This window comes from Rhinolophus sinicus, linkage group LG01 (assembly GCF_036562045.2).
Source record: "Rhinolophus sinicus isolate RSC01 linkage group LG01, ASM3656204v1, whole genome shotgun sequence".
Lineage (NCBI taxonomy): Eukaryota > Metazoa > Chordata > Mammalia > Chiroptera > Rhinolophidae > Rhinolophus > Rhinolophus sinicus.
Window position 1 is genome coordinate 62,690,622 of NC_133751.1, and position 27,621 is coordinate 62,718,242.

General features: G+C 35.4%; 1 protein-coding gene across 1 annotated transcript; it reads left to right on the forward strand.

Annotated features, from left to right (window-relative positions):
- The first annotated feature begins 15 nt into the window (after positions 1 to 15).
- On the forward strand, positions 16 to 27,621 carry RABL3 (RAB, member of RAS oncogene family like 3). The gene is made up of 8 exons (XM_019729645.2): positions 16 to 163; positions 4,946 to 5,037; positions 12,805 to 12,934; positions 16,596 to 16,710; positions 19,591 to 19,741; positions 23,680 to 23,751; positions 26,575 to 26,613; positions 27,161 to 27,621. The coding sequence occupies exons 1-8, from the start codon at positions 118 to 120 to the stop codon at positions 27,224 to 27,226; spliced, it is 711 nt and encodes a 236-aa protein (XP_019585204.1). The 5' UTR covers positions 16 to 117; the 3' UTR covers positions 27,227 to 27,621.

Here is a 27,621-nt window from a genome sequence, read left to right on the forward strand (position 1 = left end):
CAATCAAGACGGCCACTCTCTGATTGGTCAATGAAATTGAGGGCTCGGCCCTCCATGCCCAGCTCTGATTGGCCTACAATCCGGAACTGGTATTAACCCCAGGAAGGCAATGGCAAGATGGCGTCCCTGGATCGGGTGAAAGTGCTGGTGTTGGGAGACTCAGGTGAGCTGCTTAACCCACCTCTGGGGCTCCCGACACTTTTGAGTTATCCAATAACTACTACTTCCCCTCCCCCCCCGCCCCGCAAACTAACTGACTCCGATCCGTGGCTGAAATCCCTCCCAAGGCGTAATGACTACACTTCCCAGAGGACTTTGCTCTGTTTGACGAAGCGGTGGCGTCGCGCGGATGGGGGTCGTGGAGTCCCAGCCCTTCTCGGCCTTCGCGTCTTTCCACGTCAATCTCCTGGGCTATCGTAACCTAGTGTATATTGTCAGTTCCTTCCTTTTATTTAAAAGATATGCAGACATTGAGCATTGTATTGGGCGCCCGGCTAAGACAGAAGTTAGGACTGTGCCTTCAAGAGTTTGTTAAGGAAGTCAAACGTGCACTTAAAAAAAATGACTCTTCTAAGTACTTTGCATATATTAACTCACTTAATCCCGAGATCAGCCCTATTACACCATTTCACAGATGAGAAAAAGTGAAGCAGAGAGATATAAATGACAGAACCGGTTTGAACCCAGAGGCCACGTACTTAAACACTAAACTATATTATGAAATGAAATATCCAGTGGTAGCCCTGTTTTACTCTCCACTGGGCTTCTTGATTTGTTTGTTCTCTGATATTAATTGAAAACCTGTTACGTGCTAGATTGTAAGAAATAGAGAAATTAAGATAAGGGCCATATTATGTAGTAGGTAGGACTTAATGCTGAGCCCAGTTTTGTCCTAATGTTAAAATTCTTCTTTTGACACCTTGGACATTTGAGAACTAGAATTGAATTCTGCATTCCCTCTTCTCACCTTACTATCCTTTCTCACCGTAGCTTCCACTCCTATGCTCCTTAAGAACTTGGAATAAATGCTAACCTTTCAGTTCATAGATGTGCTTTTCTGGAGTTGACCTTTGAAAGTGTGTTGTGAGCAAAGACATTGTGCCAGATGCTTAGAGATGGAGAGCACTTACCCAGAGCTTGAAAACTACCTTTACGGCATTGAAGAACATTGTCTGATTGAGGAGGAGGCTGAGAACATTTTCACATTGCCCAAAGATTATTTACATTACAAAATATTTTACAGAGAGCATTATTTAAAATACTCTTTAAGTTGCATTATGAAATTCTATGAATAAAATCCAGTTCTCTAGCTTGAAGTGGTGCTGAAGTTAATTTAATAAAATCACTCAGTTTTACAGTTGAAGAAAGTAATGGTGTAGATGACTAAAGGGATTTGGTAAGAGTATCACCAAGTAGGACTTAGAACTGGAATACATAGCTAACACAGTTTCATCATATTTGAAGTGGATGTTCTCTTTTTTATAATTCCCTTTTCTATTGCATCTAATAATCCTTTCATGTTACATATTATTGGAACTAGTCGATTTTTTCTTTTTGCAAAAACTTAAGTAGCTACTACATAGCTGCCACTGTATTAGGTGCTGGGGTTATAACTGTGGAATCAATGTGTTACATACCAGGGTTGAACTGACTGCTGCATTAAATGTGGAAAAGTGATCAGGCAATTAATAAGCTTTTTTTCCATTATAATTTAGTTGTAAAAGAGAAGACACAGCCATATCCATCGGAAAGTGATTGATCTTGTCACACATTCACTAATGTTAGATTACATGTGCAAAGTCAATTGGCTTTTTATCAGTTCCCTTTTAACAGTGATTTGCTATCTGACAGGTTAGAATATACTTTTTACACTTCATCTGCCTTTGTATTCAAACTTCAAAGTTGACTTTTGAATAAAGACTTATTTCCCTCATGAAATCTTAAGGATTTCACAAATATGTGAAAGAATGATTTGGGATTTAGAGATTTGTCTTGTATCCCATAGAGATATTTGATAATTCAGTAAGGAATCCTGAAAGTCTCACTAAAATGCACGTACCAACTTCTCTTTATTCCTTCAGAGATAATAGATGAGCTTAGTGCATTACCAACAACTATATTTGGAGTTGGTATTTATGTAATTATATTGGGCCTTTTACCCCCCAGCAAATCAATGCATTTTTAAATCTATTATAATTTAGTTCTAATGGTGAAAATAGAATCAGAACCTCCCAAAATTCTTAAAGAAATGAATAGTTAACCATTATTTCTGTTACTTCAATTTTTCTTACTGTTTAGCGTTCATCCAGTGTTAACTAACTCTTACCACTCAAAGCAGTTAATTCATGGAGAGTTATACAATGTTACTGCATGAAGATGCTTACTCTGACACAGTTAAGCTTAACTGGAAGCTCAAGCCTTGCACCAGGCTGATAACTAAATGCCTGGATATATACCTCCAATATACGTAAACAAACTTACATGCAAACACTGAAGTCAACAATATGCCCTAAAGATCACGGAGGTAATGCAATAAATAGAGACAAAGCTATGTTTGTGTACACAAAAATCTTAAATGTCTGTTTGCAAAAAAAATAAATAAATAAAAAATAAAAGGGAAACCTGGGGAAATATTAGGTTGGTGCAAAAGTAATTGCAGTTTAAAAGGTTAAAAATAATTGCAAAAACTGCAGTTACTTTTGCACCAACCCAATTACATGAGACAGCTAATACATAAAGAGGCCATGTAAATTGGTAACACTAAAACCCAGTAGATAAGTAGATAGATAATTCATAAGAGAGGAAAGACAACTGATTAGAAAAGATGATCATAATGTATATCTTTACCAAGGGGTAAAGAAATGCAGACTAAAGCAAGATGTCACTTTTTTTCCTCTTATCAAATTAATAAAGATGAAAAAAGCAAATAGATGATATTGTTGTGATGCAACAAGACCTTACTGTTTATAGAGTTCATCCAGTGATGCAGGCTTATGTGTATGGCTGATGGCAGAGTAACCAGATGAAAGTTGTCAGTATATATCAAGAACTTTAAATGTTTATTTCCTTTTACATATTAATTTCACTTCTAGGAAGGTATACTAAGGAAATAATTTTAATTTTAAACAGGTTTAAACAGAAATATTTTCTTAGCATAGTGAACATTTCAGAACCCCTTAAGTATTGAATAATGAAGGAATAATTAAGTAAGTTGTTACGTCTGAACTACATTGGAGACATTTAACATGTTTAGGAAGATTCTGTAATAACATGGAAAATTTTAGTCACTAAATAAATACTAATTAAGGCCCTGTTCTGAGTACTAGAAATTAAAAAAAAAAAGATAAGTAAAACCCAGTGCCAATCCTCAAGAAAATTAAAACTAAACAGAGTGAATAAAACCTATAAACAAACTAGTGTAATAATCTATTTTAAATGTTCTATAGAAAAATGTAGAAGGTACAGTGGAGACCCTGAGGATGGTGGATGATGTGCTTAGTTCTACCTGTGTGGAATCAGAAAAGATTTTATCACTAGAGTGATGCTGAGTCTTGACAGATTAATTCACCAGGCTAATGGAGGAGGGGGATGGGTAGAATATTCCAGATAGAACCAGCTGTGAAAACAAAAGCTTATGTTTTATTATTTTTTAAGTACACTGTATATATTCACAATAACAACCTGCTTATAGAAAAACCCTGCTTATGAATAAGTATGGATAGTGCCAGGTGAGTACTAGGCTAGTCAAGAAAATCATTTCTTAAATTATACAAATGTCTAACCACTATGCTGTACACCTGAAATTAATATAAAATAATATTGAATGTCAACTGTAATTGAAAATTTTTTAAAGGGGGGAAAAGGGGAAGGAGAATAAGAGGTCCAGATTTTCAGGTATAAAACAAATAAGTCATGGGGATGTAATGTACAGCATGAGGAATATAGTCAATAATATCGTGATAGCATTTTACAGTGTCAGATGGTTGCTGGGTTTATCAGAGTGATTACTTCGTTAGGTATGTAAATGTTGCATAACTGTGGTGTACCCCTGAAACTAATATAATATTGCATGTTAGCTATATTTTTAATAAAAATATTTTTAAAAACAAATAAAATAACATAAACAGGAAGAAAAGAAAAACCGTGCTTATGGAATTAAATAAACCTGCATGTTGACAATAGTGCTCGTCAGGTGATTTTTCCCTTTTTTAAAAATACTTTCTAGATTGTCTGTAAATGTAACTTTATAATAAAAAATAAACGTAAATGATAAGGAGGAGAGTTCTCTTTTTCCAAAGGGTAAAGCTAGGCCATGTGGTTGGCTTCCTTTTAAAAATCACTGTCTGAGAGAATTGGGGTATCTAAATACGGAATTGTGAAATGGTGAGTCCCGGTCAGTGACTTCGTTCAAGCACAGTCTCGAAGACCATCTAACAAGGGGCTATGGAAAGAAAGGTTCTCTCCACTGGTGTCAAGATAGAGGATGACCTCTGAGGTTTGTTAATACGTTACACTTCTAAAATAGGCAAACTAGATGAAATCGTTCAAAAGGAAAGGGATTCGTTCATACGAAATTGCCCTAGACCAGTAGTTCTCAAAGGGAAGACCCTGGACCAGTGGCACCAGCACGACCAGGGAGTGTTAGAAGTGCAAAATCTTTGAGCTCCACGACAGACCTGCTGAATCAGAAACTAGGTGCAGGACCCAGTATTCTGGTTGTAACAAGCCCTCCGTGATTGTGATGCACAGTTTTTGAGAACCATTTTCCTTGACCATCTATTTATTAATAAAACTTATTAAATGGTTGGTATGGTGTGGACACCTTTTAAACAACCATGCTTTACATACCGTTACGGCATATTTTCAGTCATACTTTTGCCATAATAGATTTCAGCATATCTCTTGTATCAGTGAGTGTTTTTGTTTTTTGTTTTCTCTTTTACAGGTGTTGGAAAATCTTCATTAGTTCATCTTCTGTGCCAAAATCAAGTGCTGGGAAATCCATCTTGGACTGTGGGCTGCTCAGTAGATGTCAGAGTATGTTTCCTATATTTAAGTTTTTTAGTAGTCATATTAAAGATAACTCATTCAAACTATATAATCAAATTACAGTACTGTGGTCAAGACTAATTAATGATATCATAATAGCTGGGCTTTATTAATCACCTACTCTGTCCTACGCATTATGCCAAATGCTTTACGTATCTTTGCTTATTTGATTTTTTTTAAACTGTGAGATACAGCTGCAGAAACTAAGGCATACAGAAGTAAAGTAACTTGACCAAATTCACTCAGTGCATAACAAGCAGAGTCAAGATTTGATCCCCATTAGTCTGATTCCAGAGACTTCAGTTTTAATTATGATGCTATATATCTAGAGTTCACTTTACGTGCTCCATAAGCAATTCTGCCTAAGCCTTTGTCACTAAGGCATCCAACTTTTGCCTAGAAATTCATTACAAAGGCAGAAGCTTCTGGAGCCTTATGTCTAGGTGCTCTGTTCTACCTCGTATTTAGGAAACAGGTGCAGTTTCCACTGATTTAAGTATCTTCCCAGATATTGTTAGTGTTTGCTAATTCCAGGTAGTCCTGTCCAAGTGTCTCTTCTGCTGGCATACCTCTCTCCATTGAGTTAAGAAATAAATAGGAAGGACTGGTGGTTGGCTAGATTGACAGTCATTTTATTCAGTTCTTTGAAGCTCTTGTTCCACAGCCTGTGACTTATATTGCTGCTAATTAGAAATCTTCTGTCAGCCTAGCACTCACTTGCTCGCTGTCTCTGTCAGTCCTTCCCTCTCTCTCTGAAATTCTAGCTCTCTGATCCTGTCTCTCTTCTCTCTCACTCTTGATTTGTTCACCTTTTTCTCTCTGTCTTCCTCTTTGCATCTTCAAGAAACAGAAAACAAGTCTGTGTCCTACTTTGTAATTTCTTTAACTTGATGTTCCATAAATGAAAGTATCTATATACATTTAAATAACACAAATTCCAGTACTCCTGATAAGAAAACTAGAGGCCTATTACTACGTTTCCCCAAAAATAAGACCTAGCTGGATTATCAAGTCTAATGCATTTTTTGGAGCAAAAATTACTATAAGACCCAGTCTTATTTTACTATAAGACCGGATCTTATATAATATAGTATAATATAAGACCGGGTCTTGTAGTAATTTTTGCTCTAAAAGACGCATTAGAGCTGATGGTATGGCTAGGTCTTATTTTCCGGGAAACACGGTATCAAGTACTCCATCTTTGCAAACAGCTGGTTTAGAGACTGATCTGGCCTCGGTGCAAAAAGCATCTTTTGAGGAACTATTTCCAAATGTCAGTAACTATGTTAAATGAAATTGTTTGTGTATCAAGTTTGCAAGAAAATTCTTCAAGTGAGTTTCCTTCAAATACATCATAAATATTATGTATCTTTAGGGCATCACCAAGAACTAGACAAATGAAAAGTAAAGGTGTTATTGTAAAGAAGAAGGAATATTCTCTTCCTAAAGATAGTGTTCAAGATATTGAGTATGAATGCAGAACCTACTTTTTGAAAGATATAAAACATGTTTTTATTATAAATTCTTTATGTACACAGGAAGTTCAGTGATAAAGTGTATTCTGAGAGTTCTTAGACAAAGGGGAAATAGTAAAATGAAAAATTTGGTCAGGTTTCAGAACTGGATTAGAATAATTTTTGCAAGTCCAAAAAAAAAACAACTTTTCTGTCAGCCTAATAATTATTACTTTTTTTTTTTAAGTAACAAAATTTATGGTTACACTGCTGTTAGAACCCAACTTTGTCTTTTTCCCCCTTTCTTCCCCTTCCCCCCACCCACTCCAGTTCAAGCCGTTGTTGCTCAGTCTAGTTGTGTAGGACACAGCTCCCTGGCCCACTCTGGTATTATGAGCCTTGTGCTGAGCCACCAGGCCATCCAACTTTACTGTTAAAACCATTTTGTTATTTACAGAATATATATAAATCTCATCAAAAAGATACATTCCTTCATTTAATCAAGGTAAATAAATGGCCTCATTAAACAAAAATAAAGACTAAACATCACATATATTTAAACAGAAATACAGCTTCATTAAAAGTTTATGAATATAGACAAAAATGTTACATGAACGAGGCTGGTTTTTTAATTTTCAAGGTAATTTCTTCTCTCCAATTGCTTTTAAGATTTTTTTTTTTAAATCTTTAATGTTCTGTAGTTTTGCTAACCTATGTCTAGATATGGATTAGTTTTTAGTCATCCTATGCAGAAGTTGTGCTTCTCATGTCTGTTTTCATTTTTCAAAATTTTTAGCCATTATCTATTTGTCTTCTGTCATTCTCACTATCCTCTCCTTTTGAATTTCTATGAGATTTTTGTCCTCTGTGCCTTTTAATTGCACTTTTATGTTTTCTTTATTTCTCTTTGGTGTATTCTGGATGATGTACTCCTAGCTACCTTCCAGTTAACTAAGTCTAATCTTTTTAATATATCCACTCAGTTTTTCATTTCAGTAATTATAATTTTTAGGTGTTCTGATTCTTTTTCAAATGTCAAAAATTTTCAAAATATCCGATCTTTCATTATAGTTTTACTTCTTTTTCTTTTTACCCTTTTCTATTAATTTTATTTATTTGGTGATTTATTTTTAAGGAGGGTGCAGCTTACAGTGGCCCATGCAGGGATCGAACTGGCAACATTGGTGTTATTAGTACCACACTCTAACCAACTGAGCTAATGGGCCACCCCCTCTATTTACTTTTTAATAATTTTAAACATACTGTTTAAATGTACTACTTTATGGTTTCTTTTTTGGATTCTATTTTTTTTCTGGGTGAGTGGTAGATATCCTACTTGGTGTATATGTTGACTCTACCTCGTGAAAATGTATCCTTTTGTATGGTTTGTAATGCTTTGAAGATGCTCTTCAGCAGGATTGTGTTTCCTCTTTGTGGAAGTCCTATATGCTGTGCCTTTTCATTTCTGTTGCTGCCAGAACCCTAGGGATTTCAGTGGTCCTTGTAATTTCTCAGCTAGGTGTTTCCATGCCATCTAGCTCATGTAAAGTCCCCTAATATTCAATTGTAGCATGGACCTGTGGTTTCCTTTTTTTGTGGACCTTTTATCTACTGTCTACCACTCCTACCTGAGGTCTCTGATGGAAAGTTTTTTCTGCTTTCCTGAGCCAGTGGATAGAGTTTTTCCTACTCTTTTTCACTGAATGGACAGCTTTTCAAGGGTCCAGATTTCATGAAGGGAACTACAGTCTGTTCCTTGTCACTTACCCACATATAAAAGCTGGAAAACATATCTCTATTCCTGGATGGGCACTAAATCTGCAGACCAGCCCCTGAAGCTAAATCTGAATCTAGGTCAGTTCCCACTTCTCACTCTGGTTTTAAGTTCTTCATTTCTAGCTTCTGGGGATTTCCCATTCTTTCTTTTGAGCTTGTCCTCTATTTTTTAAAAAATATTTTTATGGCATTTCTATGCATTTCAAGTCAGAGGGGACCCATTTGTCATTTCAGCCTACCAAATTCTTAGATATGGAAGAAAAACAAATTCTAGGTAATGAGTTCAATGGCAACTTTATTTAAGTTTGGGGGACCCAGTAGCAAGTTCTGCACAGAATTTCCCTTTGGACTTTTCTAGCTCCCTTTCTGTGAGACGCCATATTAGAAAGAAACTTATTTTTAACTCCTACTGCTTGAGTCAATCCCCATATTGCATTTTGCTTCTTAAAGAGTGACCTTAGACTAATAAATCACTTCACTTCTCTGAGCCTTAGTATATCATCTGCAAAGCAGAGGTAAGTAATGCCTGCTTTATGTAGCCTACAGGTTTGTAGGGAGGATCAGAGAAGCTTGAGATGTGAATTTAAAGTATAGTGCTTTACAATTTAGAGTTGAACTTCACCTCAATTTTCTCTGCCTGCCCCCCTGTCCTGCCCCTTTCATCCCCATCTAGAGCTCTGTCTGCTCATTTGCGTGTAATTTACCTTTTGGCTTTTTTTCTTCTTATTATTGAATTGGCTAAATCACCAGCACAATGTTGAATAGAAGTGATACAGTGGGCTTTCTTGTCTCATTCCCAATCTCGGGAAATTTTCAGTGTAATACCCGTAAGTACGGTGTTTTTTTTTGTAGGATTTTTTTGTAGATATGCTTTATCAAATTCAAGAAGTTCCCCTCTATTCCTTTTTTGATAGAAATTTGTATCATGGAGTGATGTTGAATTTTATCAGTTGCTTCTTCATGCTAATCATAATGTTTCATCTTTCTTTTGTTACTGTGGTAAATTATGTTGATCAATTTTTAAATGTTAAACCAACTTTGCATTCTTGGAATAAGTCCAACTTGGTCTTGATGTATTGGACTTTTATATTTCACTAGATTCAGTTTGCTAATATTTTTTCAAATATTTGCATCTAAATTTATGAGAAATATTGCCCTATCGTTTTCCTTTCTTATAATCTCCTTGTGAAGTTTTGGTATCAGGATTATGCTAGCCTGATAAAATGAGTTGGGAATTGTTATTTATGTGTCTGTCCTCTGGAAGAGTTTATGTAAGATTGGTGTTCTTTCTTTCTTTAAATATTTGACAATTCACAGGTGAAACCATGTGAATTTCTGGGCTGAAATTTTCTTTGTGGGAAGTTTTTAAATAACATCAAAGAAAATGTGAAAATGACTATATTATTCTTGTGTCAATTTTGGTAACTTATGTTTTGGGAAGAATTTGTCCACTTCACAAAAGTTGTCAAAAAAATTTGTTTTCACATCCTCTGTTGTCTTTCAATATATGTAGGATCTTTAGTAATATTAGTTTTCTCATATAGCTGTTCTCTATTTTCTTGCTCAGTCTTGCCAGAGGTCTATCAAGGATCAGTTTTTGGCTTTGTTCATTTTTTCTGTTATATACTTGTTTTCTACTTCACTAATTTCTGCTTTTTTCTTTATTATGTCCATACTTTCTTTGGGTTTAATTTGCTGTCCTTTTTCTAACTTCTTGAAATGAGTAGTTGTTTCATTGATTTTTTTTTTTTCAGGCTTCCTTTTAAAGCTCTAAGTCTCTAAATTTTTAACTAGGCACAGCTTTAGCTACACCTCTGAAATTTTTTCATAATCATTCAGTTTAAAATAATTTCCGTTATTTAAATTATCTAAAGTTAAATAAATTGTTCCTCAGTTGAACAGCCACATTTGAACTGCTCAGTAGTCACATGTTGCTAGTGGTTACTATATCGGACATTTTCATCATCACAGTAAGTTCTGTGCGACAGCACTGCTATAGAAAATTAGTATTATAGCAGCTCAAGAGAGAAAATGAGGTGCTTGTGAAGAGTGGAAAATCTATACTGGGCGTTAATGATTGAATGGTGGCCTGGGCAATGGATGAATTGACGATTCCCCACGAAGGGGGACATATATATTATAGGTGAAAGAGAAGGAAATGGTAATAAATTCAGTTCTGGACATGATGAAGGGCCATATCTGAGTTATTCAACTGAGTCTGTCCAGAAGAATTTGAAAATGAGGTACTGAAGCTCGAGAGAATTTTGAGTTGGAATCATCTGTCAGAGATAATCCTGAACCGTGAGAGCTGATGAGGTTTTCAGGAAAAGAAAATTTAGAAACAGAAGAGTTGATGAAGAACTTTGGGGTACATTTGGAGAGTTGAAGGTGAAAGAGGGATCAGAGAAAGTCTGATCGAAAGGTAGGAGGGTAGCCAAGATGCTGATATACACAAGAGCAAAGAGATGAGAATTTCATGAAGGAGGGATTGATTTTTCGTATGAAATACTATAGAGATATAAGGACTGAGAGAGGGAAAAAAATTGAATTTGGTGATGATGAAGTCAGTGCTGACCTTTGAAAATGCAATGGAATGTTAGTGGCAGAAACCAGATGATGTGAGTAGGCAGAAATGAAATAGAGACAAAGGTTTAAATCAATGAAAGTTTAGAGGTTAAATAAAGGAGTAAATGGGTACAGACCAGAAGGGAAAAGGTGGAGGATTTTTTTAAAAAAATGGGGGAAATGATCCTGGCTTAAGGCAAAACAAGATTGCTGGAAAGATAGAAGCAATTTGGAGTAACCTCTACTATGCAATCATTAATTTGTTCATTCAATACATACCTACCGGGTATCAGACACTCGATATATTTTTAAGGCAAAAGCAGCAGGATTTGCTGACATATACATAGTATGAAAGGAGTTAAGGATCACTGTTAAGTTTTTGGCCCTCCAAAGGCCAAACTGGAAAGACAGAATTGCCTTTTCCTTTTTGAGACAAGGAAAACTGGAAGAATAGGTTTGGGAGGAAGAGTGGGAAATTATTTTCAGATATGAAATTTGAGATACCTGTTAGATATCCAAATTGTAGTCTGGTGGATACTGGTAGTCTGAAGTTCAAGGAAATGGTCCAGGATAGCTATAAATTTGGAATTCAACAACATAAGGATGACGTTTAAAATCGTAAGATTATCTGAAATTGCCGGGAGAGCAAGTGTTAACAGAGAAGAAAAGAGATCCAAGAACTAACCTTAGGACACTCCGACAACTAGAGGTTAGAGAGATAAGGACAACCCAAGTGGAGACTGGAAAGGATTAGCCAGTGTGGTGGGAAGAAAACCAGGAGAGTGTGATGCCCTGGAAGCTAAGTGAAGAAAGTATTGCAAAGCAGAGGAGTGATTAGTTGTGTCAAATAGTAGAATAAGACGAAAACTGTTTACTTATCACTGGATTTAGCCAAGTAGAGGCCATTGGTGACCTTGATAAAGAATAATTCAGTGGGGTAATTGGGGCAAAAGTGTGACAGGAATGAGTTCAAAGGAGAATGTATGGAAAAGAATTAGAAACAGTTGAGAATAGACAACTTTTTTGAGGGCTTTTGCTGTAAAAAGGAACAGAGAAGCAGCATGGTCTCTGGAGGAGGTATGTGAGATCAAGAGGAGGTTATTTTTTTCTAAGATGGGAAAAATTATGGCATGTTTTATGCTGGTGGGAATTATCCAACTGAGAGGGAAAACGTGATGATAAAAAGGAGAGAGGAGAGAGAGGAACTACATCTTTGATAAGAAAGGAGATGGGATTTCACACACAAGAGGCGGGATTTGGCCTTAGGGACACAGGCCTGTGTCTATAATAGCTGGAGGGAAAGTAGATTATATGGACCTAGATGCAGGGAGGTGGATAGATATGGGAAGAATGGGTGTAGAAGTTCTCTTCTGATTTCTTCTGTCATGGGAAGCAAGGTTACTGGCTGTGTTTGAGGATAGGACAAGATATCGGAAATTTGAAAAAGAGGAGAAAGTATGAAATAGTTACCTAGGAGAGAAAAAGAGGAAATGGATTATGGAACTGATTGAAGGACAACTCCTAAGATACAGTTGAATGTAAAATGAATCCAGTAAGGTTAAATGTGTTTTTCTGACTTTCACATTCAGTTAGCTCGGTTATAGACATGGGATCAGGAAAAAGGTGGATATAATCAGGGTCAAAATTGTGTCAAGTGAATACAATGTGAAAGAGGGGTAAAAGAGTGACTAAAATGACAAGTCATGGAATTTATGCTTAGTTAGGAAGGGAGGAAGTGGAAGTGGAAGGGGGAGCTGTGACAGGTACTAGGATCAATTAACTACAATAGGGTCTCATGGAGTCAGATTATTAGAGTTGGAGTATTAGAGGGAGGTGGTGATCAGAAAGTCAGAGGGTGAGATGCTGAGGTGGAATAGCCAATGCTTTAAACTGAAATGAGGGCGCTTACCAATTTTCTAAGTGGCTATAATAATTATTTTGATATGGATTGATTTGTTAGGTTCATGACTACAAAGAAGGAACCCCGGAAGAGAAGACCTACTATATAGAATTATGGGATGTTGGAGGCTCTGTGGGCAGTGCCAGCAGTGTGAAAAGCACAAGAGCAGTATTCTACAACTCTATAAATGGTAAAGCCTTTTTTATTTCTACCATTTATTAATGATCTAAGAGTACAGATCATTTGATATGGAATGCTGTGAAATGCTGTGGGACTCATCTTAATTTAAGAAAGATCTAATTACTCACAACTCTTCATTTAAACCTGCATATTGCATTCCAGTTTGTGTTTCTGGATTCTAACCATATAGTTCAAAACATTGAAATAAAGTTGTATTTGGGGGACTTGACATAAAACATGGAAATTTTTCAAAACACTGTCCCCTGGGAGTGCCATTTCTCCCATCAGTTGAGTAAATACAATAGAACTATTTTGAGTAAATACAATAGAATTAGGAATCCCATAGTCTAACCCAGCCGTCACAAAGATAACAGAGATTTCTTTCATCTGTTTCTTAGACTGAGTCCTACATAATACATTATAAAGAGCTGCCCAAGGGTGTTTTTAGGGGTGCAGAAATTTCATCCAGTTGTGGATATTCAAATACCTGAAGCAGATTTCCAGATGGAGGCATGTAATAGAAGACGTAATTACAAGTCATACATGCCTACTCTGTCAAGAGAGTGACTAAACCCCTGACATGTGATTTACCTTGTAGAGTTTATCTTCTCTTTTTTAACCTTTTTTTATTGTGAAATGTAATTTCAATTGATGTACCAAAAGATTTAGCATCTCATCCCTTCCCTCCTGGTATATGCTTAGCTATTAATAGGACCTCATTTTTACTATGCTTAGCTTTCATTAAATATTAGATAAGCATTGCAATTATTTAGTACCTTCTTCATTGCTTATGTTCTTCTTTCAATGTCTTATCTTCCCATATCACAAGCTGTTATAGATACTATAAAGAGCAGAGAAGGTTCTTGCCATTGGATACGTACTATAGAATACAGTGACTTATGTTAGTTCAGACCTATGTCCCACTGAGTTTAGAATTCTATCTGAAAGTGTCCCAATCTAATTGAAGCAACAAAACATTCATAAATGAAACAAAACACAGTTATAAGATGGTGATATTAATACAAAACATTGTCATGCAAGAAAGTACATGATAATGGCGTATATTAATAGAATGTATATAAATAAGAAAAACAGTAAGATAAGACTGATATAGTGTTAAGTGGCTTCTTAGAGAAAAGGGGAGAAAGAAAAGCCTGGTATAGACTTAGAATCAAGTGATTATATCAGCCAAATAACTTGTCAAAGTTGATATAAATCTGATCTGGTAAAGAGAATTTTGCATATGTAACACTTTTGAACTTTTGTTTAGACCTTTTTGAGAAAGAATTAAGAGAAAAGTACATATAAAGATAAAAATTAAATTATAAATAATAATAAAGTTAAAGACCATTCAAATCCTAGAAACTTTATGGAATTCTGAGTCATAAATGTATTAAATACTAAAGAAGAAATCCATCTAAATCCATTTACATATCTTTTCTATACTTATTATTAATTGGTGATTTGTCTCTTCCTTGAATATTACTGAAATAATTGCATATATTCTGTGTTAGTGTTACAGATAAGACTGAGGTATATTTCTGTTTCTTTAAGTTTAAAAAATCCCTGTTATATAAACAGTTTTCTATGTTGTTTTCACCCTAACTCTGGAACATTTCTCTTGGTAGAAGTACTCAAGGTTCTTTACTCATCTACCATCCTTAGTTCCCTAAGAAATAGCATAAGGATCACTCCATTCAAATGCACAGTCTTTATTCTTAGCAATAACTTTTCTTCCTTCAGTAACCTACCTTCTTTCCACTGTGATGAACTAGGCTGGTTCCTATGAAGGAAACCTATGAAGTGTCTCTGCCTTTCTCTTAAGATTAGAACATATTCTGATCAATTATCACCTGCCTTCTTTTCTCTGGGCCCCACCGTGGCCCTCCTAGCTCATAGTCTACAAAAGCAAGAACACTTAGCCCAAATGAAAGAGGGAGAATAAAGAAAAGAGTGCTGAAATGTCCTTAAAAGTTCAAAAGTCTTAAATAGAGATCCTCAAAAAATAAACTTCTCCCAGCCCATCTAATAGCTCATCTAGGTCTTTGTAATCCTTTCACTCTCCCAGCCAAAAGTCTCACCCATAATTTTGTGATCTTTATACTTGTGATATAGGGAGAGGAGAAAATATCTGCCACTCCTCTGCCCTAAAGTGAGACTTTATTCTGCTTTTCTTCAGTCGTTTACTGTCAGATTACCTGAATTCAAATTCTGACAACCCCATTTACCATGTGACCTTTGGCAAACTACTCAACCTCTCTGAGCATCAGTTTCCACATTTGTAGAATGATGGTAATTCTTACCTCATAGGACTGTTCTGAAAATCAAATTAGATAGCACATATACAGTACATATGTGCACCCAGTACTCTGAGCATCTAAGTGATGAATAAATATTAGCTATGTTCTTTAATGGTAGCTCTTCATTCCTTTTGAAAAACTTATCCTGTATCATGTGTCCTTGATGCCTAATAGAATACCTCATTGAGGAAGGTAGAGTGAGTACCGTTGGATATGGGCGCAATTGTCAGATCTCTATGTATTCCAGATGCTGGGAGAGATACAGATTTATCTGTGCCAGCTTGAACAAGTCAACTGTAATGTGTGCGAGCACCTTTGTTGCACAAATGTTTATTACAAACTAGAGGAGCCAAGTAATTCTCTCTTCTGGCCTTTTTCAAATTGACTTTTCTTACATCTTCAAGATGGAGAAATCATCAGTTTTATGTCTTCTTTTCACAGAAGAATCTGGGTAATATACAAAAATATTGGGGGTTTGAAAATCTATAGTCTTTTGACCACAAGATACCCTAAATTCCACTAGGCATTTAAAGCTTTTCCTGTTTTTTGTCTATATCTTATTGTAATAATTACCTGCTTTACCTTTCTTTCTAGGATCTTAACTGATTCTGTTTAATTGTATTTCTGAGCCTCATTACATTTTATTGTTTTTCTCAATCTCTCAAAAGTCCATCTATTTTCTACTATTCATATTTCTCCACCATCTCTTCCTACCCCCTCTAGTGGCATATATATTTTGCTCTTTTAACTAAGTCTCTCAAAGAACCAAAAAATTAGACATTTGAGTGGATTATGCAGGCCCAAGTGATATACAGGAAAACATTTTGTCAGCTAAAGAATAGCAGTTGTATCAAATTAAGTCAATACTCTTTTAATACATTTTATCACTTAATTTTTTAGTGAGTATAAGCATTATGTGTATATGTGATATTTATGACAGTACTATGTATGCACAGTGCAAAAACAAACTTTTTGAATGCATGGGATTTCTTATATATTTGAAGTAGTTTTGATTTTTTTTTTTTTTTTTGATGGGGTGGTTCTGCAATTAGGGCTAGGCAGAATTAGACACACATTAAGTGTTGAATGAAGAAAAAAAGAAAAGACATTCTAAAAGTTTAATGACACTTTGTCAGCCCTTGGAGAACTTAAAAAAGAAGTTAGACTGACAAAGAAAATTTGGTAGTTCATTTGTAAACAATTATTTGTAAGAATTTGTAGAGGAAATTTTAAAATAATTGTGTCTGAGTTTGTTAGTCGTACTAGAATGCTAGGTTCCTGAAGCAACATAATATATTTATTAAGCTCAGTTTGCCAATTCTGAAACAAAAATTGTTACCGTATTGACATTATTTTCTCTGATTATTTTAGGTATTATTTTAGTACACGACTTAACAAATAAGAAGTCATCCCAAAACTTATATCGTTGGTCATTGGAAGCTCTCAACAGGGATTTGGTTCCAACTGGAGTCTTGGTAACAAATGGGTAAGCCCAGATTACTTCACAATTGGTTTGAAATGTTATGGCAATCACAGAAATGTACCCTCCAGAATAACACTTTGTAAGAGGTTTGATTTGCAAATATTTTCTCGTGTTCTGTAGATTGCATTTTCATTTTCCTAACAGTGTCTTTCACAAAGCAATAGTTTTTCATTTGGATAGAGTCTAATTTCTCATTTTTTTCCCTTTGATGTATTATACTTTTGGTTTCATGTCTAAGCACTCTTTGCCTTATTCTAGAACATGCAGGTTTTTTCCTTTGTTTCTTCTAGAAGTTTTATAGTTTTAGGTTTACTTTTAGATCTGTGATCCTTTTTGAGTTAGTTATAATGTTGTGAGGTCTGGGTTGAGGGTAACTTTTGCATATGAATGTACAATTGTTCCATCACCATTTGTTGACAAGATTATCCTTTCCCCATTGAACTCCTTTAACTCCTTTGCCAAAACTCAGTTGATCACATTTATATGGGTCTATTTCTAGACTCCCTAATTCTGTTCCATTGATCTGTGTACTTGTCCCTTCACCAATATTACTCTGTTTTGATTATCATAACATTATAGTAAGTCTTAAAATTAGACAGTGTGATTCTTTTTACTTTATTCCTTTCCAAAATTGTGCAGCTATTTTAGTTCATTTAAAATTGAAATCAGCTTGTCTATATCGACAAAAAAAAATCTGCTTGGATTTTTATTGGAATTGAATTAAACCTATAGATCAAATTGGGGAGAATTTTTGTTGTGTCTTTCCATTTACTTACTATTTTTTCCATTTACAGTTGACTATTTTTTAAGCAAATCCTAGACATCATTATCATTTCATCTACATATACAGTGCTTCATTATGTAACTTTAAAACTTAAAAACTTTATGCACATAACCAATATATAATTGTCACACTTTAAATTTAACAGTACTTCTTTAATATCAAAGATTATTTTAATTTCCCCAAATGTCTCATAAATGTTGATTTATTCAAAACAGTATCTAAATAAGGTCCACTCGTATTTGGTTTCTTAAGTTTCTTTTTATCTTAACTTTCCCTTCATTTATTTATTTATTTATTTATTTTTACTTTCTAACAGTTTATGTGTGAAAAAAGATGGCTTGTTTGTCCTGTAGAGTTTCCTGTATTCTGGATTTTGCTCATTGTATGCCTGTAGTGTCTGTTAAATTTGTTTCTCTGAATCCTAAATCCTCTGTAAAGTGGTAGTTAAATATAGTGGTCTGAAAGATGCAAGTTTTTTGTTTTTGCCAAAGTCAAATTGGATGTAAGATTAAATGAAAGAGAGAAAAAAAAAATGAAAGCTAAAAAGAGAAATAAGAGACCAAATTCTATGTGTATGGCAACATATGTGTATATGTTGTTACATACGTAATACATACATACGTTAATGTATAATACATATATGCAACATATGTTATATTATATGGTAATACATATACAAGTGACAAATATATGATTATCAAAGATGATGTTTGATAAACTACATACAAAAATTTGTATGTGAGCCAGAGATAGTGAGTATAGGAAAAGGAAATAGTCCTAAAGGAGGATACTCTCAACACTTTATTCTCTAATAAAGCAAATTTCAGTTTTGAAACATTTCTCCTGAATCAGGATTGATGTTGGTAATAAGAATCAAAGGCCTTGAACTAAAACTATTACTGGCTTTGATGCAATAAATAGAATAATAATATTTTTATGATATGGGAGGGTACATTGTTCAAAACAATTGTGTTCCAAGGCTGAACAGTAACTGAGGCTCCCTGCAAGATTACTGTGAAGGGCAAAAAGATTTGATAATTTTGAATACACACACTCCCCAATTTTGATTATTCAAAGAAAAAGAAATGTCAAAGGAAGAAAAAAAATCTGTGTTCAACTGGGTTGTATTGATTGGATTATGCAATATTGACTTACTGTCATAAGGTCTTGTCAACCAGGTTTTGCTGACTGTTGTAAATGGAGCTTGTAACATGTCAGAAATACAAATCTTTTATTTCTCATATGTGACTAGAATTTAAATTGATTCAACAACATTGGGCATTATGTTCCATTTAGTAATGGAAGGAATATCACTCTATCCTATGAGTAGAAATAGAAAAAAAGAATTACAATAGCCAGTGACCCAAGGCCAGTATCCCTAAGGGATTTATATTGCTTGTCCTCTGTCTCCCATAGCACTCGTGTCAGGACAAATAACCATTTGGTGCTTATTTCTTTCCTTCTACTATTCATTTTGCATTTCACCTGTTTCCTTCACTTTCCATGTGTTGAATCTATCCTTCCCTAGGCTATAGCATCACCTATGGTCGATTTATTCTGGCCTTCAACATCGCTATTTCCTATTTTCCTGAAACAATCTATTTTTCTTTATTCATAGACAGAAATATCTATGGTAGGTGTAGAGCTTATGCATATCCCTGACAGTACCCAAAAGCTTGTTATTTCCCCCTCTGGCACAAGGCTTGAGTGCCATGCTAGCTTCCTGAGCTTTCTCCCCACTGAGGTTTGAATCCACTCTACATCTACACAGAAAAATTCCTGAGCCTTAAAAGACAGAGCTTTGGGAGAAGTCAAGTCAACCTTCCGTGGTATACCTGGTGGGCACTCAGTTATTCAAGTAATCTGTAAAGACTCATGGGAACAAATTTTGATGAATGATGGAATGCTATAGATGGTGAAAATAGATTGATAAATAAACAAGTAAATGGAAGAAATTAGGAGAAAAGTAGATTTATAGGTGATGGGGGAGCAAGAATCAGTGTATTATCAGTAAAACAGAATTAAACCATTTGCATTTAAATATTACACATCTACATCAGAAAGGTAAATTCTATTCATCTCTTCATTATTTACCACAGGGATTATGACCAGGAACAATTTGCTGATAACCAAATCCCGCTGTTGGTAATAGGGACTAAACTGGACCAGATTCATGAAACCAAGCGCCATGATGTTTTGACTAGGACAGCCTTCCTGGCTGAGGATTTCAATGCAGAAGAGATTAATTTGGTGTGTATTTTCACTACTGCATGTTTGTGTTATTATCAGGTGAAAGCAAAACTGCAGACTTCAAAAGTCATGTATTCCCACAAAAGAAGCTTTGTACTTGAAATCAGGCTATTTGGGTTCTAGTCCAAAATGTGGTAAAAATTGGAATCAACATACGTTAGACTGTCAGATGGGCACAGTCTTTCCAGCCTCCTTGTATGCTGATCTGTTGGAATGTTCAAACTTTGTTCTATGAATAATGTAAATCGTGGGCTTTTTCTTGGAAAGCTTTTTATAAATCAGACCAAAATCAAAATAATTAAATAAAAGGTAACAAAGAAAGATTACTGATACTGTACCTTGATTATTCTTGCTTTAGATAAGCCTCTTAGCTTCTTAAACTATAGAATTTACCTTAAAGGGCAAACAAATAGACAAGTGAGAAAATTACAAACTGTAAACGAAGAGTGCTTCCTAAGCATTAGTGTATGTAAACTGATGTGAATACAGAGGATTGAATCCCTTCCTGAGATACTTAGTTCAGTTAGAACTCGGCACTGAAAAGGTGGGGAAAAGTCCTCGTATAAACCAGTTAGTGTTGCCTAGAGAAGGATCATGGCCAGCAGTTTCAGTCATGGTAGGATTGCCGCAGCATACACAGTGCACTGGCATTCAGACACGTGGCGGTAGTGGTGGCTTAAGAATACTAATGGCTACCACTTAGTGAGCGTTTCTGTGCCGAGCACTGTTCCAGTGCTCACATATTTTATCTCATATGCATCATCGTTACCTCATCCCTATATGGTAGGTACTATTGTTATCCCTATTTTAAAAATGAAGACGAGAAGCAGCAAGAGGTAGCTAGGCCAAGGGTACACAGGTCAAAGCAGGCACTCTCACTTTCCAGCCTGCGCTGTACAGTTAAGCCTATTTTCCACTTAATTATCCTTCAGTTAACATTTAGAATCTTGGAGCTGAAAGAACTCTTAGAAATCACCTAGATTAACAGTTACCCAAACCTGACTGCATATTCATATTGCCAGCAGTGCCTGTGAAAGTTTTTTAATAACTTCCCCCCAGCAGGAGCTTTTTATGCATAAGGTCTGGCTGGTGGAGGAGGACTCTCATTTTAACAAATGACTCGGGTGATTCTGATGCCCTTACTCTGTGATTCAACATTTGTGACCACTGCTTGGTTCGACCCCACCTCTACCCGCTTCACTGAGTCAGTTTCTCTTTGCCATTCCATTGTTTTTTACATTCTCCTTTGCAGTGGAAGTGCCTTGTTTTTCTCAGCCACCATTGTGGACTACTGTTCAGCAGAAATGCCCCAGGTAGTGAGCACAGGCCCGTGATATTCCAGAGGATGTCTGCTACTTAGGATATATAGTAATGTTCTTGTTGAACAAGTGTTAAAGTTACTTCATTTGAACATTATTTCCAAAGGGAAATTTATCATTAAATGTAGTTGCTTTGTTCCAGTAATTACTTTTAATGTGCTTTGGAATGTATCTGGGTCTAGTGGATAGATACTATATGTTTTTCCTACTTTACTTGCAAAGGCCAGGCCACTTGCTAAGATGGAGAGGTACTCGAGTGGTGGGACTTTGGCACACAGAGTCTCCACAGAGTTCACATACAATAACACACTTTGGGCCTTTTTATCAGTTTGTGGCTTCAAGAACATTGCAGAAACAACAAGACGGGTCTTGAGTATGCAGGGAATTAAAAATGAGGAGGAAAATTGGATAAGAGTTTCAAAAAGAGATAGCAGTCAGAAAGACTCAGCAAGTTCAATATAAAGCCTCAAAGGAAAAACTAATGTTAACAGTATTAGTACTAGCCTTTTTGGTTATTGTATGAATTTACTTAAAACTATAGAAAAGTAAGAATATAACATAAATGTATACATCAAAGGTGAAATCAGTTACCTTGTGCCTGAAGAAAGGCAAAATGTTTAAATTATAGATAGGTAGAACATTATTTTTTTTAAATTCTGTTAGGCTAATTGTATCTATCTAGTGCAAATTTTTCTCTGTTATGTGCTTACTTCAAAGCAATCATATTGAAGCATCTTCCCTGGTTATTATTCCTTTTTTAAGCTTAGACAGGCTATTTAGAGCTGTTAATTTTCAGGCTTTGTCCTCAGCCATGATCAATAACAGATGATGTCTCTTTAAAATCCAGCTTTAAAATTCTTATCCTAAAATTACAGGGTTTCTCTAGCCTGGTCAACCTGAAATTGTAGAGCCTTTGAATTTAGATTTGTGGAGGTTTTGTTTGTTTGTTTGCTGCTTGATTTCGTTTTTGTATTTAGTACGTTAGCTGTATTTGTAATCATCTCTGAAGTCTTTTGACATTCTGATGATTATGTAATCAATGTACCTTTTGTAAAATGTATCTCATACAGGGTCATCTAAGGTTTGTCTTTTATGTGCTCCAACTGCTGTATTAATGTGTTTAAACATTATTTCTAATACAATAGTTTGCATGATGGTGTTTCAGTCTTTTAATCCATATATGGAATTATCTTTTATGTTAAGTGCTTTGTGTCCAAAAATTAAGTCTGATAGCATTTTCTTGGAATGAAGAAAGAAGGGAACTAATATTTCAGTACCTGCTATGTGCCAAACATGCATTATCTCATTTCATTTTCACAAAAATCCCATGGGATAAGTCTTGTTATACTCATTTCATAAATGAGCTCCACTTTAAAGATTTAGTAACCTAACCAATGTCACAATCTAGAAATCTTGGGACACGTATTCAGATTCAGCATTTACTGGCTTCAAAGACCTCTGATTTTTCTAGTATTCTGTTGTCTTTGAAAAGCCTGTTGTGGTCTCTTTTTTTGTGTGGTTTTGGAAAATGTTGTATAGTTTTCTGGTCAAAAATTAAAAATATGAGCCTTGAAATGTTGTATATGGATAAAAAATAGGTGACCGTTACAAAATTCATTGGAAAGGAATCATGTAGGCTTAGAGATTGCAAAACAGAATAAATGCAACACCAGTAATTTCCCAAGGGACACACACAACTGAAAGACAAATATCTTTCTTGCAAAGGAGCCTACATGATATCCTCATAGTTTGGTCTTAAGTGGCATTTGAGGTAAAAATCAAAGTACTCCATCTCTTGAGGTGGCAAGTCAATGACAAGCAAAGGCAGCACAACACTAGAACTCCAGTAGAAGGATAATAAGCCTTTTAAAGTCTTTCCTAGTCGTTAGAATGATTTAACATTCCAGATTATTTTATCTCTTCTGAGCCCCATTTTTTTTCCTATTTTTAAAAATCCTTTTTAATAGTAACATGTCTATTGTTCATTACTATTGTAAGTATTGTAACTATTGTAAGTATTATTAAATAATAATACTTAATGATATTTAATAATAATAAACTTAGTGTTTATTATTATCAAATAAATATATCTATTGTCTATTATTGCCTTTAGGGCCTACCACGGGACGTATTACCTTGTACTCAGTGAATGAATGAGAAATCCCTGGCAACTTCTGTTTGTTCTTTGCTCCTCTGAATTCCTTATTTTCATGCTTCCTACTGTTTGTATGAACAGCATAGAACTTAATTATTTGAGTACTGGTGAGTAACTAGTACTAAAAATTGAAGTTGACTGTTTTTAACGGCTCTATTTCTGCTTTTCAGGGTAAATATAGGTAGCTCATCTTGTTAGTATCTTGGTTTTAAGATATTAGCAATCCTGTCTTCCTTTATGCATTATTTTATGACGAATACATTGGTTCAGTGTCCTCTAAAATTGCTTACATCACAAAAAGTGGCCTTATCTCTCTTTAACACTTTCCCTCTTTGCTTTGTGTATCATAATTTAAAAATTACAGGAATATTTTACTACAGAAATGTGCAACAGGAATAGTAATAACTAACAAAGAGCTTATGTTTCCTAACTTTTAATTGTGGACCTTATGTTTTATCTTCTAGGATTGCACAAATCCACGGTACTTAGCTGCAGGTTCTTCCAATGCTGTCAAGCTCAGTAGGTTTTTTGATAAGGTAATGGCTACAATTAAGCTATTTTTAAACTTAATTTACATATTATGAGAGTTTAAATTCTTTGTAGAATGCTCTGTCCTTTTATTCCTTAGTCCTGAACTTCACAGGCTGAATAATATTTGTTTTGATCTCTCTTATCTGTTGGTATAATTGCTCAAGGTCTGCTGACGTATTTATTCTATCACCAGTGTTCTCTAAGCAAAGGATGAAAGCTACTGGATTTAAATGGGGTTTTTTAAAAGATAACCTAATTCTCCTCCTTAAAACAATTTATGTCTCCCTATTTTCTAGCTCTTTTTGTGCCCCCTAACTCCTACAAAAGACAGTGAACTGAGGAGATTGTACTTAAAGCCCTGAGTTCTTTTTTCTCTCCCAGCTATTAATATTTTCCATATAAATGTTACTATTACTTTTAAGGTTATGTCATCTTCTTGACTCCCTATTGTTTCCCTGTCAGAAACCTTTGCATTTCCATTTCTGACTCTTCCTCACATCATCTTATTGCCCTGAACTGGAATGAAAATGTAGAATGACTCAGCATACTGGGAAACTAGAGCACTGTTTGTCTTTCCTTCACGGGCCACACAGCTGCATTGCACGTAGTATTGACCAAGTTTAAGTTGTGTGCCCAATGCTGACATTGTAGTAAAGTAAAATAGGATGCATTTCTGTATTATTGAAAAAGATTAATTTCTGTATTATATTTAAGTATAATCTCCCAAGAAAAACATTTCTCTCCTCATAGCTCTTTATGAATCATTTTTCTTTTAGCAATTTAGGGATTTAATAATTTGGCCTTTCATCCAATGTCAGCATAAGATAAGCCCCACACCTCTCCCTATTTAATATTAGATCACTGGAAAATTTTTGTTTCATTGCAGAACTTTCCAGCCGGCATGTGGAAAATAGGGTACAGGTGTGCCGAGATACTGATCCCTCATTTCTCAGAGCAGCGAGAGCCCCTGAGGCTGGGTGATTGGCAGCCTCTTTCATTTACCCATGTGCCGTACAAATATTAGTGTTTTCTAAATGGGATGCACTGCAAGGAACCACATTTTCCGTCCACATTGTTTTCAAATTTAAAATGTAAGAACTTCCATTTGGTTTAGATCCCTGGCTTCCATCTGATACAAAATTCTATCCCCTGAGAGCAACATCTTGTAGATCTTTGTTTTACCTGGAAAGATCCTACAGTGCACCACGGTTTGAATTTTTAAATAATTTGTTAGTTTTGAAATTAAAATGTTAAATGTAATAAGTTATATCCTAGAGAAACAAGTTGTCAGGCAAGGTTTTATTTAAAAAAAAGAAAAAGAAAAAAGATCAGAGGGAACTTGGTTGGTTTTAAGAAGAGAGCAAGATTTGGTAAGAGGACGGCATTGCAAGTTGAAGTTAGGGAATATTATGAGCAAAAGCAGAAAGGTAACTTCTCTCTTTTTGCCTAAATCACTACAAAGGGTGTGTGGATTAAAAGCCTGGCCAGACCCCCAGACTGAGGTGGTTGCCTGAAACCAAGGATTTGGCAGCTACATTTCACCCAGTTTTCTATACTTCATATCTGAGAGAATCTAATGTAGGTTTCTTTTCCAAGAGGGAATCTGACTCCTCCTCCACAGCCCCTTAGCAGGTAGTAATTCCTCCCCACTCTAGAATGATAGGATTTTCCTATCCTGCCCTGGAGAGAGGAAGGAGAATAGGTCCCTTAGTTTCTGTGGGAGTATTTTAAGATGTATATTAATCATGGACAAGCTTTTCCACCACTGAGGCCCTAGAATGCCACCTTACCCTGGGTCTCTTGTTATAAAAGTGACCCAGCCATAATCTCAAAAACAGAAAGAATCTGGATGATTTGGCTGTCAGGCCAGTGAAAGCAGACTGGCGCAGGCCTGGAGGGAAGTGCTCAGTGCTTAGTAAGAAGAATTCTTATTTTCTCAATTCTAGATTCCAGCGCCTTAGAGTTAATCTCCAGCTAAGCTGTATTCTTATCTGATTAACTTTTCTTCATTACAACAGTTCTGTGTAAAGAAAACAATACTGCCTCTGCAACCATTGCAGTTTCTCAAATATTAGACCAGAATTCATTATTTTTTTTAAATGTTTTTCATTATCAGAAAACATGGAGCTGTTAAATTCACTATATTAGGGCACATAGTTTGAGGGCTTCTTTTCAATAGTAGTGATGCATTTGTGCAGACACAGCCACTGCTTTCCTCTGTTTCTCCTGTTGACCAAGTACAGACAGTTCTGAAACTACTGAATTAAGAGTGCATGCAGATCTAAGTCCATAAAAAAAGCTAATTGACTGCTTTTGATGTTGTGTCATCTGTCTCCACTGAGGCCCTACCGAATTTATCACTATATTTACTAAAAGGATGTGGTGGTTCATTGCGTTACACAGATTCCTCTCAAGGATTAGCTTCGCTGTACTATTGTATTGTAGTAAGCAGAGGCTTTGCTTTTGCCTCGTGGATTCTTTTTGGTACTTTTTGGGGCTGACTGCTAGGAAACTTAGAGCCAAATTTCCTGCCATACACTAGGAATTGCGTGGAATCTTATGTTATCCTCTGATTATTTAGTCATTTTTGTTCCTTTATTTTTTTCATCTATCATTAATGTTTTCTGGAATGAGGCAGGCTCTTATGGAAACACTCCCACAATCCTGATCTAATTAGCACCTGCTTCAACTCACTGTATTAGATGTCTGTAGTTATTGAAAACACTCTTAATTTGTATACATGCTTTTTAGTCCCATTCGTGGTCATTGCGGTTATCCACTTTTTCCTAGTATGTGTGCTAAACCTTTATAATCTTTGTTTCTCATAGGTTATAGAGAAGAGATACTTTTCAAGAGATGGTAATCAGGTCAGTAGCTATCTTTTCTTGATAAAATGGGTTCTTAAATCTGGAGAGAGGTGATTTCCAAATTTATTTTCAGAAGTGGTTAAAAAAGGGGGGAGGGTAAGTCCCTTTGTAGGGACAAGCAACTGATTTTGTTCTGTTAAATACAAAAGACAATCAGATCAAGGGAAAAATAAGGATCCAAGAGACAATAACAAAAACATCCAGGGATAAGGTTACATTATAAAATAATAGAGGAAAATCATTGGCTTGAAACTCCAAAGTCTATCACAATGCAAATAATTTATATAAAAGTGCAGTAGTGAATATTATGAGGCTCACCTTCACCCTCTCTGATTTAGATGACAGTGTCACCAATTTATTAGCAAATGTTTTCCATTTTGGTAGAATTTATTTTTATTATCTAATCTTCTGTGGTTTTCAGAGTAAAACCACAGAATGGTGGTTAAGGAACAATAGACTGACATTTTAAAGAAAAAAAATTTAAAGGCTACTAGCATTTGAACTCTGCCTATTTGAGATTTAATGTGATTATCTTTCTTACCTACAGATTCCAGGCTTTCCTGATCGAAAAAGGTTTGGGGGAGGAACATTAAAGAGCTTTCATTATGACTGAATTACACTCATTCTTCGGAAGAGTGAGCAAGCAGTGGCAGTTTTCCACGGCTTTCTTCTTGCTGTGTCAATTATTAATGTCTCAGCCTTTTAACGAAATCATCTTAAAATGCCACCCTTTAGCCTCACCCTTTAATGGAAAACGGAAAGGAAGCGACAGTGTGGGAGGTCCAAACTTTGTCCCCATTCTCGCTGTTCCTCACCTTTCTGTCCCTGTTTATAGATTATGTAAAAGCCTTGTGGAAATATGAGATGTTGTCAGAATGATGCAGTGAGTGAGCAGTGACAGAGTGATGCACAGAAAATTGACTCTTGCCCAGAACTAGAGGACTTTTATGGGTCTGTAATTTTCCCACACTCCTTGCTGAAGGCTTGATTAAATACTTCAAAAATGTA